The sequence below is a fragment of the Ranitomeya imitator genome, chromosome 5, assembly GCF_032444005.1.
Source record: "Ranitomeya imitator isolate aRanImi1 chromosome 5, aRanImi1.pri, whole genome shotgun sequence".
In the NCBI taxonomy this organism is placed as follows: domain Eukaryota; kingdom Metazoa; phylum Chordata; class Amphibia; order Anura; family Dendrobatidae; genus Ranitomeya; species Ranitomeya imitator.
Window position 1 is genome coordinate 443,539,682 of NC_091286.1, and position 14,572 is coordinate 443,554,253.

At 45.4% G+C, this 14,572-nt stretch overlaps 1 protein-coding gene across 8 annotated transcripts in view; it reads left to right on the plus strand.

Moving 5' to 3' along the window:
* Window positions 1-3,577: 3,577 nt before the first annotated feature.
* The window catches only part of OPA1 (OPA1 mitochondrial dynamin like GTPase), a 165,737-nt gene continuing 154,742 nt past the window's right edge, over window positions 3,578-14,572 (plus strand). For 7 of the 8 annotated variants that reach the window (XM_069727170.1, XM_069727163.1, XM_069727166.1 and 4 more), the window contains exons 1-2: window positions 3,580-3,698; window positions 8,655-8,961. In XM_069727170.1, the coding sequence (XP_069583271.1) occupies window positions 3,682-3,698; window positions 8,655-8,961 (324 nt within the window). In that variant the 5' untranslated portion in view covers window positions 3,580-3,681. Of the gene's footprint in view, window positions 3,699-8,654; window positions 8,962-14,572 lie in introns of all 8 variants that reach the window. The other variant, XM_069727167.1, reaches the window with a different exon arrangement.

A 14,572-nucleotide genomic window follows, 5' to 3' on the forward strand; every position in this document is an offset into this window, starting at 1 on the left:
CTGGGCCCCCCGATCCCCACCATCTGCACAGCAATGTCGGAGGAAAGCTTGCCGTTCCTATCCGCAGTGGGATAGGAAAAACACTGGTGGGTGGAATGGGGAGGGTCCTTTTAACCGCTTGTTGTTCCTGTCCCACTGAGGGTAAGAAGGACGTCCTCCAATGGTGCTGTCAGGTGGTGAACTGGAAAACTCATTTCACCCGATGAGCAGATGTTTTAGTTGTTCATCAGGTGACCGGCAGCCTGTTTAGACTGCAAGATTATTGGGAAATAAGAGTTCATATGAATGCTCATCCATGATAATCGTGCAGTGTAAAAGGACCTTAACAATGACTGCTGAAGGTGCCATGTGTGAGATCATTGGGCTTCACTTCAAACGTTGTGGAAGCTGCGACAATTGTAGGGAGGATGGAAGCAGGCGATGGGGCAGACTGCATTACACTACACTTTCCATGTTGGAAAACCTGTAAAGAAATTCAAGCTGTTTTTAACCCTTTCACGACATGCGCCGTACATGTACTGCACATGCCGTGAATCCCCCTTTGATGTGGGCTCCGGCGATGAGCCCGCATCAAAGTCGCGACATGTCAGCTGTTTTGTACAGCTGACATGTGCGCGCAATAGCGGCGGGTGAAATCGCATCCAGCCGGGAGGCCGGAAATGACGTCATCGCCGACCCCCGTCACATGATCGGGAAGGAAGGTAACCATAGAGGTCCTTGAGACCTCTATAGTTACTGATGCAGGCCTGCTGTGAGCGCCCCCCTGTGGTCGGCGCTCACAGCACACCTGCATTTCAGCTACAAAGCAGCGATCTAATGATCGCTGCTATGTAGCAGAGCCGATCAGGCTATGCCAGCTTCTAGCCCCCCATGGAGGCTATTGAAGCATGGCACAAGTAAAAAAAATGTTTTTAAAAATATGAAAAAAATATAAAAAATATAAAAGTTTAAATCACCCCCCTTTCGCCCCATCCTAAATAAAATAATAAAAAAAAATCAAACATACACATATTTGGTATCGCCGCGTTCAGAATCGCCCCATCTATCAATTAAAAAAAAGCATTAACCTGATTGCTAAATGGCGTAACGAGAAAAAAATCCGAAACGCCAGAATTACGTTTTTTTGGTCGCCGCGACATTGCATTAAAATGCAATAACGGGCGATCAAAAGAACGTGTCTGCGCAAATATGGTATCATTAAAAACATCAGCTCAGCACGCAAAAAATAAGCCCTCACCCGACCCCAGATCACGAAAAATGGAGACGCTACGGGTATCGGAAAATGGCACTTTTTTTTTTTTTAAGCAAAGTTTGGATTTTTTTTTCACCACTTGGATAAAAAATAAACCAGACATGTTAGGTGTCTATGAACTCGTAATGACCTGGAGAATCATAATGGCAGGTCAGTTTTAGCATTTAGTGAACCTAGCAAAAAACAAGTGTGGGATTGCACTTTTTTTGCAATTTCACCGCACTTTTTTTCCCGTTTTCTAGTAAAAGACATGGTAAAACCAATGGTGTCGTTCAAAAGTACAACTTGTCCCACAAAAAATAAGCCCTCACATGGCCAAATTGACGGAAAAATAAAAAAGTTATGGCTCAGGGAAGAAGGGAAGTGAAAAACGAAAACGCAAAAATGAAAAAGGGCCGCAACTTGAAGGGGTTAAGATCCATTGTCTGTCAGTGTCGGCAGCAAGCCTTTTTGCCCTTCTGCTACCAGTGGGTCCCTGGCACAGAGTCCTGCCCTCCTGCACTACCCTGAACTGTATATTAGCATATATTAAGCAGGTAGCTAGATTCTAGTTACTAACCAATGTCTAATTGGAACACAGTGCAGGGCGGCGAATGCACTGAAAGGGAGAAGAGAAACTTTAAGGAGCATTCCAGTATTTTCTTATTGCCTCCATCAATAGTAATCAGTATTGTGTTACCAGTTCATGCATTAAAGGGAACCTGTCACCTCAAATTGGCAGGATATGTAAATGCCTTTTTTTTGACTCGATGGGCGGCGTTTCATCTTCATTTCTCCATCCCATCCGTCTCTGTTGTCCGCAATATGTTCAAGAATTAGAGTACTTGTCCTCCATAGTTTGCGCGTGCACAATGCAATCTTCATACGCGCAGTATGCTTTGCCCAACTGCGGGCAAAGCCGAAAAGCATTTCTGCGCATGCGCACTATGTCCCGGAAGTATTTCGCTGTGTCCTGGGACATAGTGCGCCGGCGCAAACGCAGTAATGCTTTTCTGCTTTGCCCGCAGTTGTGCAAAGCATACTGTGCGTGCGCGAGCGAAGATTGCATTGCGCACACGCGAACTATGAAGGACAAGTACTCTAGTTCTCGAACATATTGCGGACAACAGGGACGGATGGGGTGGAGAAATGAAGATGAGTTCCCTTTAAAATGCTTCCTGGTCTCCGTCTTCTGCCGTTTCCAGCGCTGCTCCTCTTTTGCATCATGTGACCTGCGGTGTCGGTCCCTCAGCATCTTCTGTGTTGACCAGACGTCACTTTGTTACTAGTCTATGAGACTCAGAATGAGTCTGGAGCGTCGTTGGAGACGACAGAGGCCGGTGACCGGTCAACACTTCATATACACGCTGCAAACACATCATTGACTGATAACTGAGGGTCAATAAAACCTGCAGTGGTCTTTTAGGTCCCAAATGTCAGTATTTGCAACAATCCCCCTGTAACACTGCTGCAATATTTTTGCACAACTTTTAGTTGTGACTGTTGTTCGCCAGTCTTGCCCAGCTGGAGCAAAGCTTCTTGGGAAAGGGCATGGCCGACTAATTCATCATAACGGATGCCACAAACCTTGTGGGAACCGTATCAGAAATGTACGGCGGGCACATGGCAGCTGGAAGGCGCCACAGCCAGTACCGCGCCACGAAGGAAATTGGCGCATTAGGCTACTTTCACACTAGCGTTGTACGACGCACGTCGCAATGCGTCGTTGTGGAGAAAAAACGTATCCTGCAAAGTTGTCTGCAGGATGCGTTTTTTTCTATAGACTAACATTAGCGACGCATTGCGTCATGCGACGGTTGCTTCGTGTTGTGGCGGACCGTCGGAACAAAAAAACGTTGCTTGCAACGTTTTTTTGTGCGTTGTGTCCGCCATCTCCGACCGCGCATGCGCGGCCGGAACTCGGCCCCCTCCTCCCCGCAACTCACAATGGAGCAGCGGATGCGTTGTAATGCATCCGCTGCCCCCGTTGTGCTGCGTTGTCACAGGATGCGTCAGTACGTCGGGCCGACACCGACGCTAGTGTGAAAGTAGCCTTATTCTCCAGAGCACTTTTCATTAGAAATGGCGAACAACGCGCCAATCCTAATGAGGCAGGAACTACACGTATTCGGAGCTGGAGATTTGTGAGAAATAATTATCCCATTGAATATTACAGCCACTCACTGTCCGGCCTGAAATGACTGATGAGTGATGACAGAGAAAAATGGAGACTGGTTCACTAGCCTACACCGAGGACACCTCTGACTTCCTGCGGGAGGGAACTATTATACCTAGGAACCTTGTGCGCACTGTCGTCTATTCCATGAGGAGCCTCATTGCGCCTGCGCCCCGTCCTATGCCGGAAGTGTTGCCAGTGACAGCTCTGCGTGCCCTTGTTTGGCCGCTCGGCTGTCTGTGCGGGAGCTGGCGCTGCTCCCCGGTCACACAGGATGTTGCGGGCGGCCTGGTGAGTACCAGCCTCAGTACCGGACTGTCCCGTCCTCGGGTACCGGCTCCGTGTTGCCTGGCTCAGGTGTCACACACTAGCACGTGTGGCGCTGCCCCCGGGGCCGGTGACAGCAGACTGGACTGACTGCGTTATCTCACAAGCGTTCGGTACTTGTCATAGGGGCGGGCCGGAAGTGCCAGGGACATAGATGCCCGTGTAAATGTCCAGATGGGAGTAGTAGTAGTGCAGGCTGAGCCCTGCAGAGCAGAATAATCCTGTTACTGTAGGTCCATCGTAATCTCCTGGTGATGGGAGTGATGGCTGTGCCTGCTGCACCCTGGCTGATTACACTCCATCGTCTATATCCCATTAGTCGCTTATGGCCTCCGCCCTGTGCAGACTATGAAGAGTCTCATACCCTGTGTGCAGATCATCGTTATCTCCTGGATGATGGGAGTGATGGCTGTGCCTGCTGCACCCTGGCTGATTACACTCCATCGTCTATATCCCATTAGTCGCTTATGGCCTCCGCCCTGTGCAGACTATGAAGAGTCTCATACCCTGTGTGCAGATCATCGTTATCTCCTGGATGATGGGAGTGATGGCTGTGCCTGCTGCACCCTGGCTGATTACACTCCATCGTCTATATCCCATTAGTCGCTTATGGCCTCCGCCCTGTGCAGACTATGAAGAGTCTCATACCCTGTGTGCAGATCATCGTTATCTCCTGGATGATGGGAGTGATGGCTGTGCCTGCTGCACCCTGGCTGATTACACTCCATCGTCTATATCCCATTAGTCGCTTATGGCCTCCGCCCTGTGCAGACTATGAAGAGTCTCATACCCTGTGTGCAGATCATCGTTATCTCCTGGATGATGGGAGTGATGGCTGTGCCTGCTGCACTCTGGCTGATTACACTCCATCGTCTATATCCCATTAGTCGCTTATGGCCTCCGCCCTGTGCAGACTATGAAGTCTCATTACCCTGTGTTCTGTATGGCAGCCAGACTCTGTTATCACTTCTTATTCCACAAAAAGACTTGATCACCCAGTATTAGAAGAATAAGTGACCTAGACTGAGATACTGATAAAAACTAACAGTTTATTGAAAATTATTAAAAACAATATATAAATACTACAAAGAAAGGTATTAGACCTAGAAGGAGGGACACAAAAAAGCCATAGGCTACATCCAGATCGTGGACTAGTTTAACATAAACATGTGTTAATTACATCCATGCTACCTATACTCTATGTGCATAATGATATATGGTAAAACATCCCCTCATAGGAATGTGCCGTTGTAGACTGTCATGCGGAGGCGGGCTAAACCCATCCACTAATATGATACATGATTGTCACTAGCAAATATAGAGTATTGTATTAGAATGGGTATATTACCTAAAGGTCTGCCACGTGGATGTATGCCCCGGCGTCCCTCTGCCCCGACGCGCGTTTCGCACTGCTTCTTCGGGAGGCGTGTCAGGGCAGGGGGGTAGCCGGTTTAAATATAATGCTCTGATTGTGGATTGGATCTAAGGCTCTGCATTAGTAAAAACAGGTGGATGGTAGGTGACCGCTGTTAAAAGCGCCGCTATCCAGACTCTATTACGTCAGTGTACGAACACCGGAAATTGCGCTGGGACGGCCCTGATGTACGGACGCTAGGAGTGTTCTATCAGGTGCATACCGGAAGTTCCAAAGAGGAATCTCCGGTGTACGGATACCGGAAATTGTACCAGGGAGATTAAATTATAAGGGCACCTTGTATATACTATTAATGAGACAAATCCTAAAAACCAACTCCTATGATGATGTGTGCACACCGGAAATGATGTTGCAGAGTTGTATTATACGGACACCACTCCGGTAGTATCTTAAAATAAGCCCTAAGTGACGTCACTTCCGGTTTACGTACACCATAGCCTTAGGGCTTATTTTAAGATACTACCGGAGTGGTGTCCGTATAATACAACTCTGCAACATCATTTCCGGTGTGCACACATCATCATAGGAGTTGGTTTTTAGGATTTGTCTCATTAATAGTATATACAAGGTGCCCTTATAATTTAATCTCCCTGGTACAATTTCCGGTATCCGTACACCGGAGATTCCTCTTTGGAACTTCCGGTATGCACCTGATAGAACACTCCTAGCGTCCGTACATCAGGGCCGTCCCAGCGCAATTTCCGGTGTTCGTACACTGACGTAATAGAGTCTGGATAGCGGCGCTTTTAACAGCGGTCACCTACCATCCACCTGTTTTTACTAATGCAGAGCCTTAGATCCAATCCACAATCAGAGCATTATATTTAAACCGGCTACCCCCCTGCCCTGACACGCCTCCCGAAGAAGCAGTGCGAAACGCGCGTCGGGGCAGAGGGACGCCGGGGCATACATCCACGTGGCAGACCTTTAGGTAATATACCCATTCTAATACAATACTCTATATTTGCTAGTGACAATCATGTATCATATTAGTGGATGGGTTTAGCCCGCCTCCGCATGACAGTCTACAACGGCACATTCCTATGAGGGGATGTTTTACCATATATCATTATGCACATAGAGTATAGGTAGCATGGATGTAATTAACACATGTTTATGTTAAACTAGTCCACGATCTGGATGTAGCCTATGGCTTTTTTGTGTCCCTCCTTCTAGGTCTAATACCTTTCTTTGTAGTATTTATATATTGTTTTTAATAATTTTCAATAAACTGTTAGGTTTTATCAGTATCTCAGTCTAGGTCACTTATTCTTCTAATACTGGGTGATCAAGTCTTTTTGTGGAATAATTATTGTGGAGGTACAAAAGTCCCCCAAATAGGGAGGACGTTGAGAATATTGAGCAAGTAATACTGTGAATATATCTGTTATCACTTCTGTCAAACTTTAGCTGCAAAATCTATAAACCCAGTGAACTGAGAACAGATGTTAGAAAGTGAATCCTGAGGGTATGTGCACACGTTGCGGATTCTCTGCGGATCCGCAGTGTTTTTTGCAGTGCAGAAATGCTGCAGATTCGCAATTGATTTACAGTACAATGTAAATCAATGACAAAAAAAAAATGATGTGCACACTTTGCGGAAAATCCGCTGCGGTTTAAAAGAAGTAGCATGTCACTTCTTTTTTGTGAATCTGCAGCGTTTTTGTACCCATTCCATTATAGAAAACCGCAGGGGTGAAAAACGCTGCAGAACGGCACAAAAAACGCTGCGGAACGGCAGGTGCGTTTTCTGCCAGGAGAGGCAGAATCCGCACCAGAAATTCCTAAGCTTAATCCGCAACGTGTGCACATAGCCTGAAAGTCTGTAAAGTGCCCGCAGTGGGGAACACTCCTAATCCCGTCCTGCAGCCGAGCGGTCCCCATTGTGCGTTCACAGTGTACAATCAGCGCGGTTTCTCCAGGTGGCACTCCTCACTTCAGGAGTAGGAGCGCTGACTTTCATCATGGACAGGTGGAGTAAAAGGCTTGTAAATTTGTCGCACATGCATCTTATTTCCAGGGCTATTTCCAAGTCTTACGTTCCTTATATCCACAGTGTTTCCACAGGTCATACATAAATGTACAGTAGATGTGGTTCCTACCAATGAGATTTGAATGTGTGGCATACAGCTGCATACCTGGTACAATTTGCTTTCCCATTGACTGTACAAATATACATTTTAAGGTGTTGTCTGGTGAAAAAAAGAAGTAATCACGCATGTCACCTAACAGGTAGAACTCGATGGTCTGGGGTATTCTCTCAGCCTTAAAACTTGCCTGTTGCTTTGTAACCCTAGCCTAAAATGCTAGCTGTTTTGTAGTCGCTCACTGTGCCATCGCTGAGAAATCAAGCTTCGGAGCGTCTAGGAAATGAGCTTAGAAGTGCAGTGCTCCACACTGGCATGCCCACTAAGCACTAACAGACTACGGTAATTGCTTCAGAGCTTGATTTCACATCACTGGCACTTTGGATTACTCCAAAACAGGTATCACTTTTAAGCCACGTTCGTATTTGGTCAGTATTTTACACCAGTATCTGTAAGGCAAAACCAGGAGTGGAACAATCAGGAAAAGTATAATAAAAACACATTACCACTTCTGTATTTATCACCCACTCCTAGTTTTGAGAAGATTATTTATCCCAATGTGTGATAAAGACGTTTCGGTCCCAGTTCACGACCTTCATCAATAATGTGTAAAGGGATATGCTGTGATAAAAGCCGTCTGTGCAAGCCAGTAGTAAGGACGAAAATTGTTTGGAGGATTTTCCGATTAAGATAGGGACATAAGCCTGTGTTCAGAGTGCTGCCGCAGTGTCCACCGCTGTAAGGCTACGTTCACATTTGCGTTGTGCGATGTTTCGTCAACGACGCAACGCACAACGCAAACAAAAACGCACGCTAAAACGCATAGTTTTGCGACGCATGCGTCCTTTTTTGCCGAATTTTGGACGCAAAAAAAATGCATCTTGCTGCGTCCTCTGCGCCCTAACGCTTGCGGCAAAAAAAACGCATGCAAACGCATGTCCATGCGCCCCCATGTTAAATATAGGGGCTCATGGCGCATGCGTCGCCGCGGCTGCGCCCGACGCAGCCCGACAGAACGCAAATGTGAACGTAGCCTAATACTTCACCGCTAAGTTGAGTGCCGGGTTATGCTTTATTTGACACTACGGTTTGGGAACCTACCCGAGCACCGCTTAGTTGTTGTGCACACGTTTCTATACCACTCCTAGTTTTGGCATACAAATACTGATGTAAAATACTGACCAAATATTCAACGTGTGAGCTGGGCCTTATTGTTATAATAGGACCTGCACAGCCATATCACCCATTATAGTAGTAAGATCATCCCGGCAGCTTGTGGGGCCGCGGTGCTGGAATTCCATGTGCAGTATGAAAAGCTATTTTCAGACGAAATGCTTTTCAATTTGCATTAATGTTTATGTGGGTATTTATAACATTGTTTTTTCTCTTTTCTTTCAGCATTGTGTGCAGGGGGGTAGTAAATAAACATGTCACAAAAGAAGCCACGTCTCCCCTCCAGGCCTTTTATCCTCGCAAAGGTCATCATTTTTCTGGAGTGAGCATTTGCCGGCCTTTACCCCCCTCATCAGTACGATGCTACTCCTCTTTGTCTCGCTACCCACTGCGGAGGAGCAGGCTTTTACCTGTGAATCTGGCTCTCCAAACTCACCGCAATTTTTGGGTCGCAAGGTTGGCATCCAGGCTGTTAAAGCTCCGATATCTTGTATTAGGATCGGCTGTAGGTGGTGGATATACTGCTAAAAAGGTGTGTGTTTTTCATCTTTCAGTGCTTGGATGAATTCATGGTTTTATATTCTGATTTGTGTAGGGCTCTCAGTCAATCATCACCCTGTCAATTAAATTGGCAGAGGCTATTCTCTTTAGGACAAATCATATCCACAGGATAAGTGATCACTGGATGATTAATGGGGGTCCTATCTCTAATGTTATAAACACAGAAAAATAAATATAGTGATGAGAATGCATCGGGAGAAGCTCTGTGCATTATATTGTGCCTTAGACACTCATACACACACATCAGTATAACGCCTTCCTTTATATCACAGGCATTGCTCCATATATTAACCTAATAAGTATCCGCCTACATTTATAGCACTCCATCATTCCATTAAAGCACTCATCTTCTCGATTTTTAGGTTTTAGGTTAAACTTTTAAGCAACAACATTAAATTGATGCATCTTTTACAATTTTGCACTGATTTGTACAGTACAGACCAAAAGTTTGGACAAACCTCATTTAAAGATTTGTGTGTTATTTCATGACTATGAAAATTGTACATTCACACTGCAGGCATCAAAACTATGAATTAACACATGTGGAATTATATACTTAACAAAAAAGTGTGAAACAACTGAAATTATGTCTTATATTCTAGGTTCTTCAAAGTAGCCACCTTTTGCTTTGATGACTGCTTTGCACACTCTTGGCATTCTCTTGATGAGCTTCAAGAGGTAGTCACCAGGAATGGTTTTCACTTCACAGCTGTGCCCTGTCAGGTTTAATAAGTGGGATTTCTTGCCTTATAAATGGGGTTAGGACCATCAGTTGTGTTGTGCAGAAGTCTGGTGGATACACAGCTGATAGTCCTACTGAATAGACTGTTAGAATTTGTATTATGGAAAGAAAAAAGCAGCTAAGAAAAGAAAAACGAGTGGCCATCATTATTTTAAGAAATGAAGGTCAGTCAGTCCGAAAAATTGGGAAAACTTTGAAAGTGTCCCCAAGTGCAGCTGCAAAAACCATCAAGCGCTACAAAGAAACTGGCTCACATAAGGACCGCCCCAGGAAAGGAAGACCAAGAGTCACCTCTGCGTCTGAGGATAAGTTTATCCGAGTCACCAGCCTCAGAAATCGCAGGTTGACAGCAGCTCAGATTATATAATCTTTATTTTTTTTATAATCTTTATTTTTCAGATTAGAGACCAAGTCAATGCCACACAGAGTTCTAGCAGCAGACACATCTCTACAACCTCTGTTAAGAGGAGACTTTGTGCTGCAGGCCTTCATGGTAAAATAGCTGCTAGGAAACCACTGCTAAGGACAGGCAACAAGCAGAAGAGACTTGTTTGGGCTAAAGAACACAAGGAATGGACATTAGACGAGTGGAAATCTGTGCTTTGGTCTGATGAGTCCAAATTTGAGATCTTTGGTTCCAACCACCGTGTCTTTGTGTAACGCAGAAAAGGTGAACGGATGGACTCTATATGCCTGGTTCCCACCTTGAAGCATGGAGGAGGAGGTGTGATGGTGTGGGGGTGCTTTGCTGGTGAGATTGTTGGGGATTTATTCAAAATTCAAAGGCATACTGAACCAGCAGCATGGCTACCACAGCATCTTGCAGTGACATGCTATTCCATCTGGTTTGCGTTTAGTTAGACCATCATTTATTTTTCAACAGGACAATGACCCCAAACCAGGGTGGATTTGATTTAAATCTAACTGATTTAAATCACAATTTAAATCACGTTTTAAATCACTAGTCAGTAAGGCTTGATTTAAATCAGTGATTTAAATCAAAGTTTCTACCTAACTGAATTTGACTCCGCAGAGGTCCCAGCCTCTTCTTCACGGCAAAAATGTTACAACATGAACAGAGTTGAGAAAAAGACCTTAATCCTATTGTTCTACAAACCTATGAATACAGAATCAACCCCTTCAGTGCCAAGTCCAAGAAGTTAGACAATCTGTTTGATTGTTTGGAGTGGAATAGATCTGCACAACACAAGAAGAATGTGAATCTAAGTGTGAGGAGGAGGAAGGGCAAGCAGACAAGAAAATGAAAGTGAAACTTTGAGCACAATACTGCAGCATAGCCACAGACAGACAAGTCTGGATCTGTTTGTGTGTACGATCTGAGGTTTATTACATTCTTTCCTTATAATGGCAGCAGGCCGTAAAAGAGACCCAGTTTGGGAATATTTTAATGAAGCTCCTTCGCCTATCGGTACTGCCATGCGTGCAAAATGCAAACAATGCAACAAAGAGATGCAAGGCCTGGTGGCGCGAATGAGGCAACATCATGAGAAGTGCGGCCTTGCATCTCTTTGTTGCATCGTTTGCATTTTGCACACATGCCTGCCTTACCGATAGGCGAAGGAGCTTCATTAAAATATTCCCAAACTGGGTCTCTTTTACGGCCTGCTGCCATTATAAGGAAAGAATGTAATTAACCTCAGATCGTACACACAAACAGATCCAGACTTGTCTGTCTGTGGCTATGCTGCAGTATTGTGCTCAAAGTTTCACTTTCATTTTCTTGTCTGCTTGCCCTTCCTCCTCCTCACACTTAGATTCACATTCTTCTTGTGTTGTGCAGATCTATTCCACTTCAAACAATCAGAAACATATTGTCTAACTTCTTGGACTTGGCACTGAAGGGGTTGATTCTGTATTCATAGGTTTGTAGAACAATAGGATTAAGGTCTTTTTCTCAACTCTGTTCATGTTGTAACATTTTTGCCGTGAAGAAGAGGCTGGGACCTCTGCGGAGTCAAATTCAGTTTTGAGAACTGCGTAAGTAAAGCGAGCGTCTGTGATAATATAGGAGAGAAACTGCCCACTAATCCTACAGAAACCTCTGGAAGAGCATGGCATTGTGAATGTTACACATATACAGCCTTTATTCTACTGAGTTAAACAACTCAGCTTTATCTCATGATGGAAGAACCTTTGGATGGTAAAATATTTTCCTCAAAAAGCAGTTTATTGAAAAAAATCCGATTTAAATAAAAAAAATCCGATTTTTTTGATTTTTTTTAAAAACATCATTGATTTTTATCCACCCTGCCCCAAACACACCTCCAGGCTGTGTAAGGGCTATCTGACCAAGAAGGAGAGTGATGGGGTGCTACGCCAGATGACCTGGCCTCCACAGTCACCAGACCTGAACCCAATCAAGATGGTTTGGGGTGAGCTGGACCACAGAGTGAAGGCAAAAGGGCCAACAGGTGCTAAGCATCTCTGGGAACTCCTTCAAGATTGTTGAAAGATCATTCCCGGTGACTACCTCTTGAAGCTCATCAAGTGAATGCCAAGAGTGTGCAAAGCAGTCATCAAAGCAAAAGGTGGCTACTTTGAAGAACCCAGAATATAAGACATAATTTTAGTTGTTTCACACTTTTTTGTTAAGTATATAATTCCATATGTGTTAATTCATAGTTTTAATGCCTTCAGTGTGAATGTACAATTTTCATAATCGTGGAACTACAGAAAAATCTTTAAATGATAAGGTGTGTCCAAACTTTTGGTCTGTACTGTATGTATAGAGGTGCTTATATGTGTAAAGTGCTTAGTGACCAATTGCAATGTGCCGGGTGTCTATTGTCAGAAATTACATTAGTGTCGGTGTTCAATATTATTTATTTTTTTTGTTTAACATCAAGATTTTGTTTGTAAATCAAAAATGTTACCATTGTCCCTGCAAGGAAATATTTTTTTTGACCAATTTTATTTATAGGATTGCAATTTTATTTGTAGAAATATCCAGACAAAAATTAGAGACTTTTGGGTAAAAACGTGACCTTCATTGGTCAGCTGCAAGAGAGAGAACCTCAAATGCAGCGCAGGGTGAGACTGATTTACTGACTTTGAAAAATTCTCGGAATGGCTTTATGAACCTGATAATAGAATAAGAATTAGCTATAGCTGGACCCATAAAATATCAGGGAGAAAAACTATAATATTAGCCCTTTTCTCGGTGTTACATCCTGCCGAACATATACATGTCAAAGTAAAACTCTGGTCAGACTTCCAGTTAGGTTTACGTCACGCTTTCCCGTGTGGCACCGTTTAGAACACATTTATTCGAACGTCCATGACAGCACCACCTGAGAGAGGGGATCCCCCCTTCAGGAACAGGAAGCCTACAGATACAAAAGGGCTGCACCTCTCCCACGCATCAGTTGGCTCCCTGTTCCTAGAGGACAGGATGCCCTACAGATCGTCCATCTTTTGATCATCAGGATTCCCAGGACAGCTGTCCGACTCAGGTAGCAGGGGGGTCTCCTACCTCGGTCAGTGCAGGGTCCCTGGAAGCGCCACGGTGGGCCCGGGCAGTGTGCGGAGCAGGAGGATTGCCGTCTCCAGAGCCAGCGCTGGTATGTAAGTATGCCCCCGGGTCCGTCCTGGTCCAACTGGTGTGCGGTCCTTCTGCGGTTCGGGCCGTAGCCTGGCGCCAGCATGGCGTGGTGGCGCGCGGGGAGGCCGTGCTGTTCCTGGCCGGGCCTTGCCGCCGCTGTCCTCCTGTGCGTCCCTCGTATTCATTTGAGCACCGGAAGTGACGTGGCGGGTGGGTGGGGCCAGCAGTCGGATGCCGGCCGGCGTTTTTCCTTATGGCTGCCCCGAGTCGCGGCGATTTGGGCAGGGGGGGTGGAGCTATAAAAAGCCACAAGACATGCTGCAAGGGCTGCTTTTGGCCCATTGCAGTGATGGATAAGCCGGAGGCTCCTGTGGAGCTAGAGCAGGAGCGTGCCTCAGAGAGGTCTCATGCAAACCCCCAGCTGAAAAACTGAGGACGAAGCGAGCAGCCCAGCCGCAAAGGTTCTTCCAGGCTGAAGGATTCAGCTCACTCCCCCCGTGATCTGGTACCTGCCACTACTGCTTGGGTAAGAGATCTTCGTGAATGTACCCTGATGCGGTATTTCCCTTATTTAGTTTTCTAGTGGAAGAAATGCTCTGGTAAAACGAAAAACAGGGAATGTGCCCTTTGCAATTGTCCCTTGCCAGATACCTGCCTTAAAAAATTGTCAGCCATGTTTGCGACAGACAGTAGGGGATTAAATAAAGGGGGAGCGGTAGTCCCTAGTTAAGGCGTAGTCCTTTACTCTTTCCCCCACTTCCACAGGTGGTGGAAGAAACCCCTGACTTCACCGCAAGCCTAAGGGAAATTATCAGAATGGAAGTTAAGGATTTCCTAAAGTCCCTATCTCAAGGGGAATCTTCTAAGAAGAAAAGAGGAGCAAGTTTCTCAGGGTCAGAGTCCTCAGCTGTCCCTAGGAAAAGCGATTATTCTTGAGAGACCTCTGCCTCTTCTACTGCATCATCTTCAGAGGAGGACTCCAACCGTTTCTGTTTCCCCCTAGATCATATAGACAAATTGGTCAAGTCAGTAAGGTCCACTGTGGGGGTAACTGAAACAAAACCGGATCTTTCAGCGCAAGATCTGATGTTCGGCGGCCTTGACCTTAGGAAACACAAATCTTTTCCGTTAAATGACAAAGTTCAGGGCTTGATAACTAGAGAGTGGAAAAAGCCAGAAAAAAAGGGCTCTCTACCACCAGCCTTCAAACGGAGATATCCCTTCGAGGAACCCTTGGTGAACAGATGGGATAAAGCCCCAAAACTGGATGCAGCTATA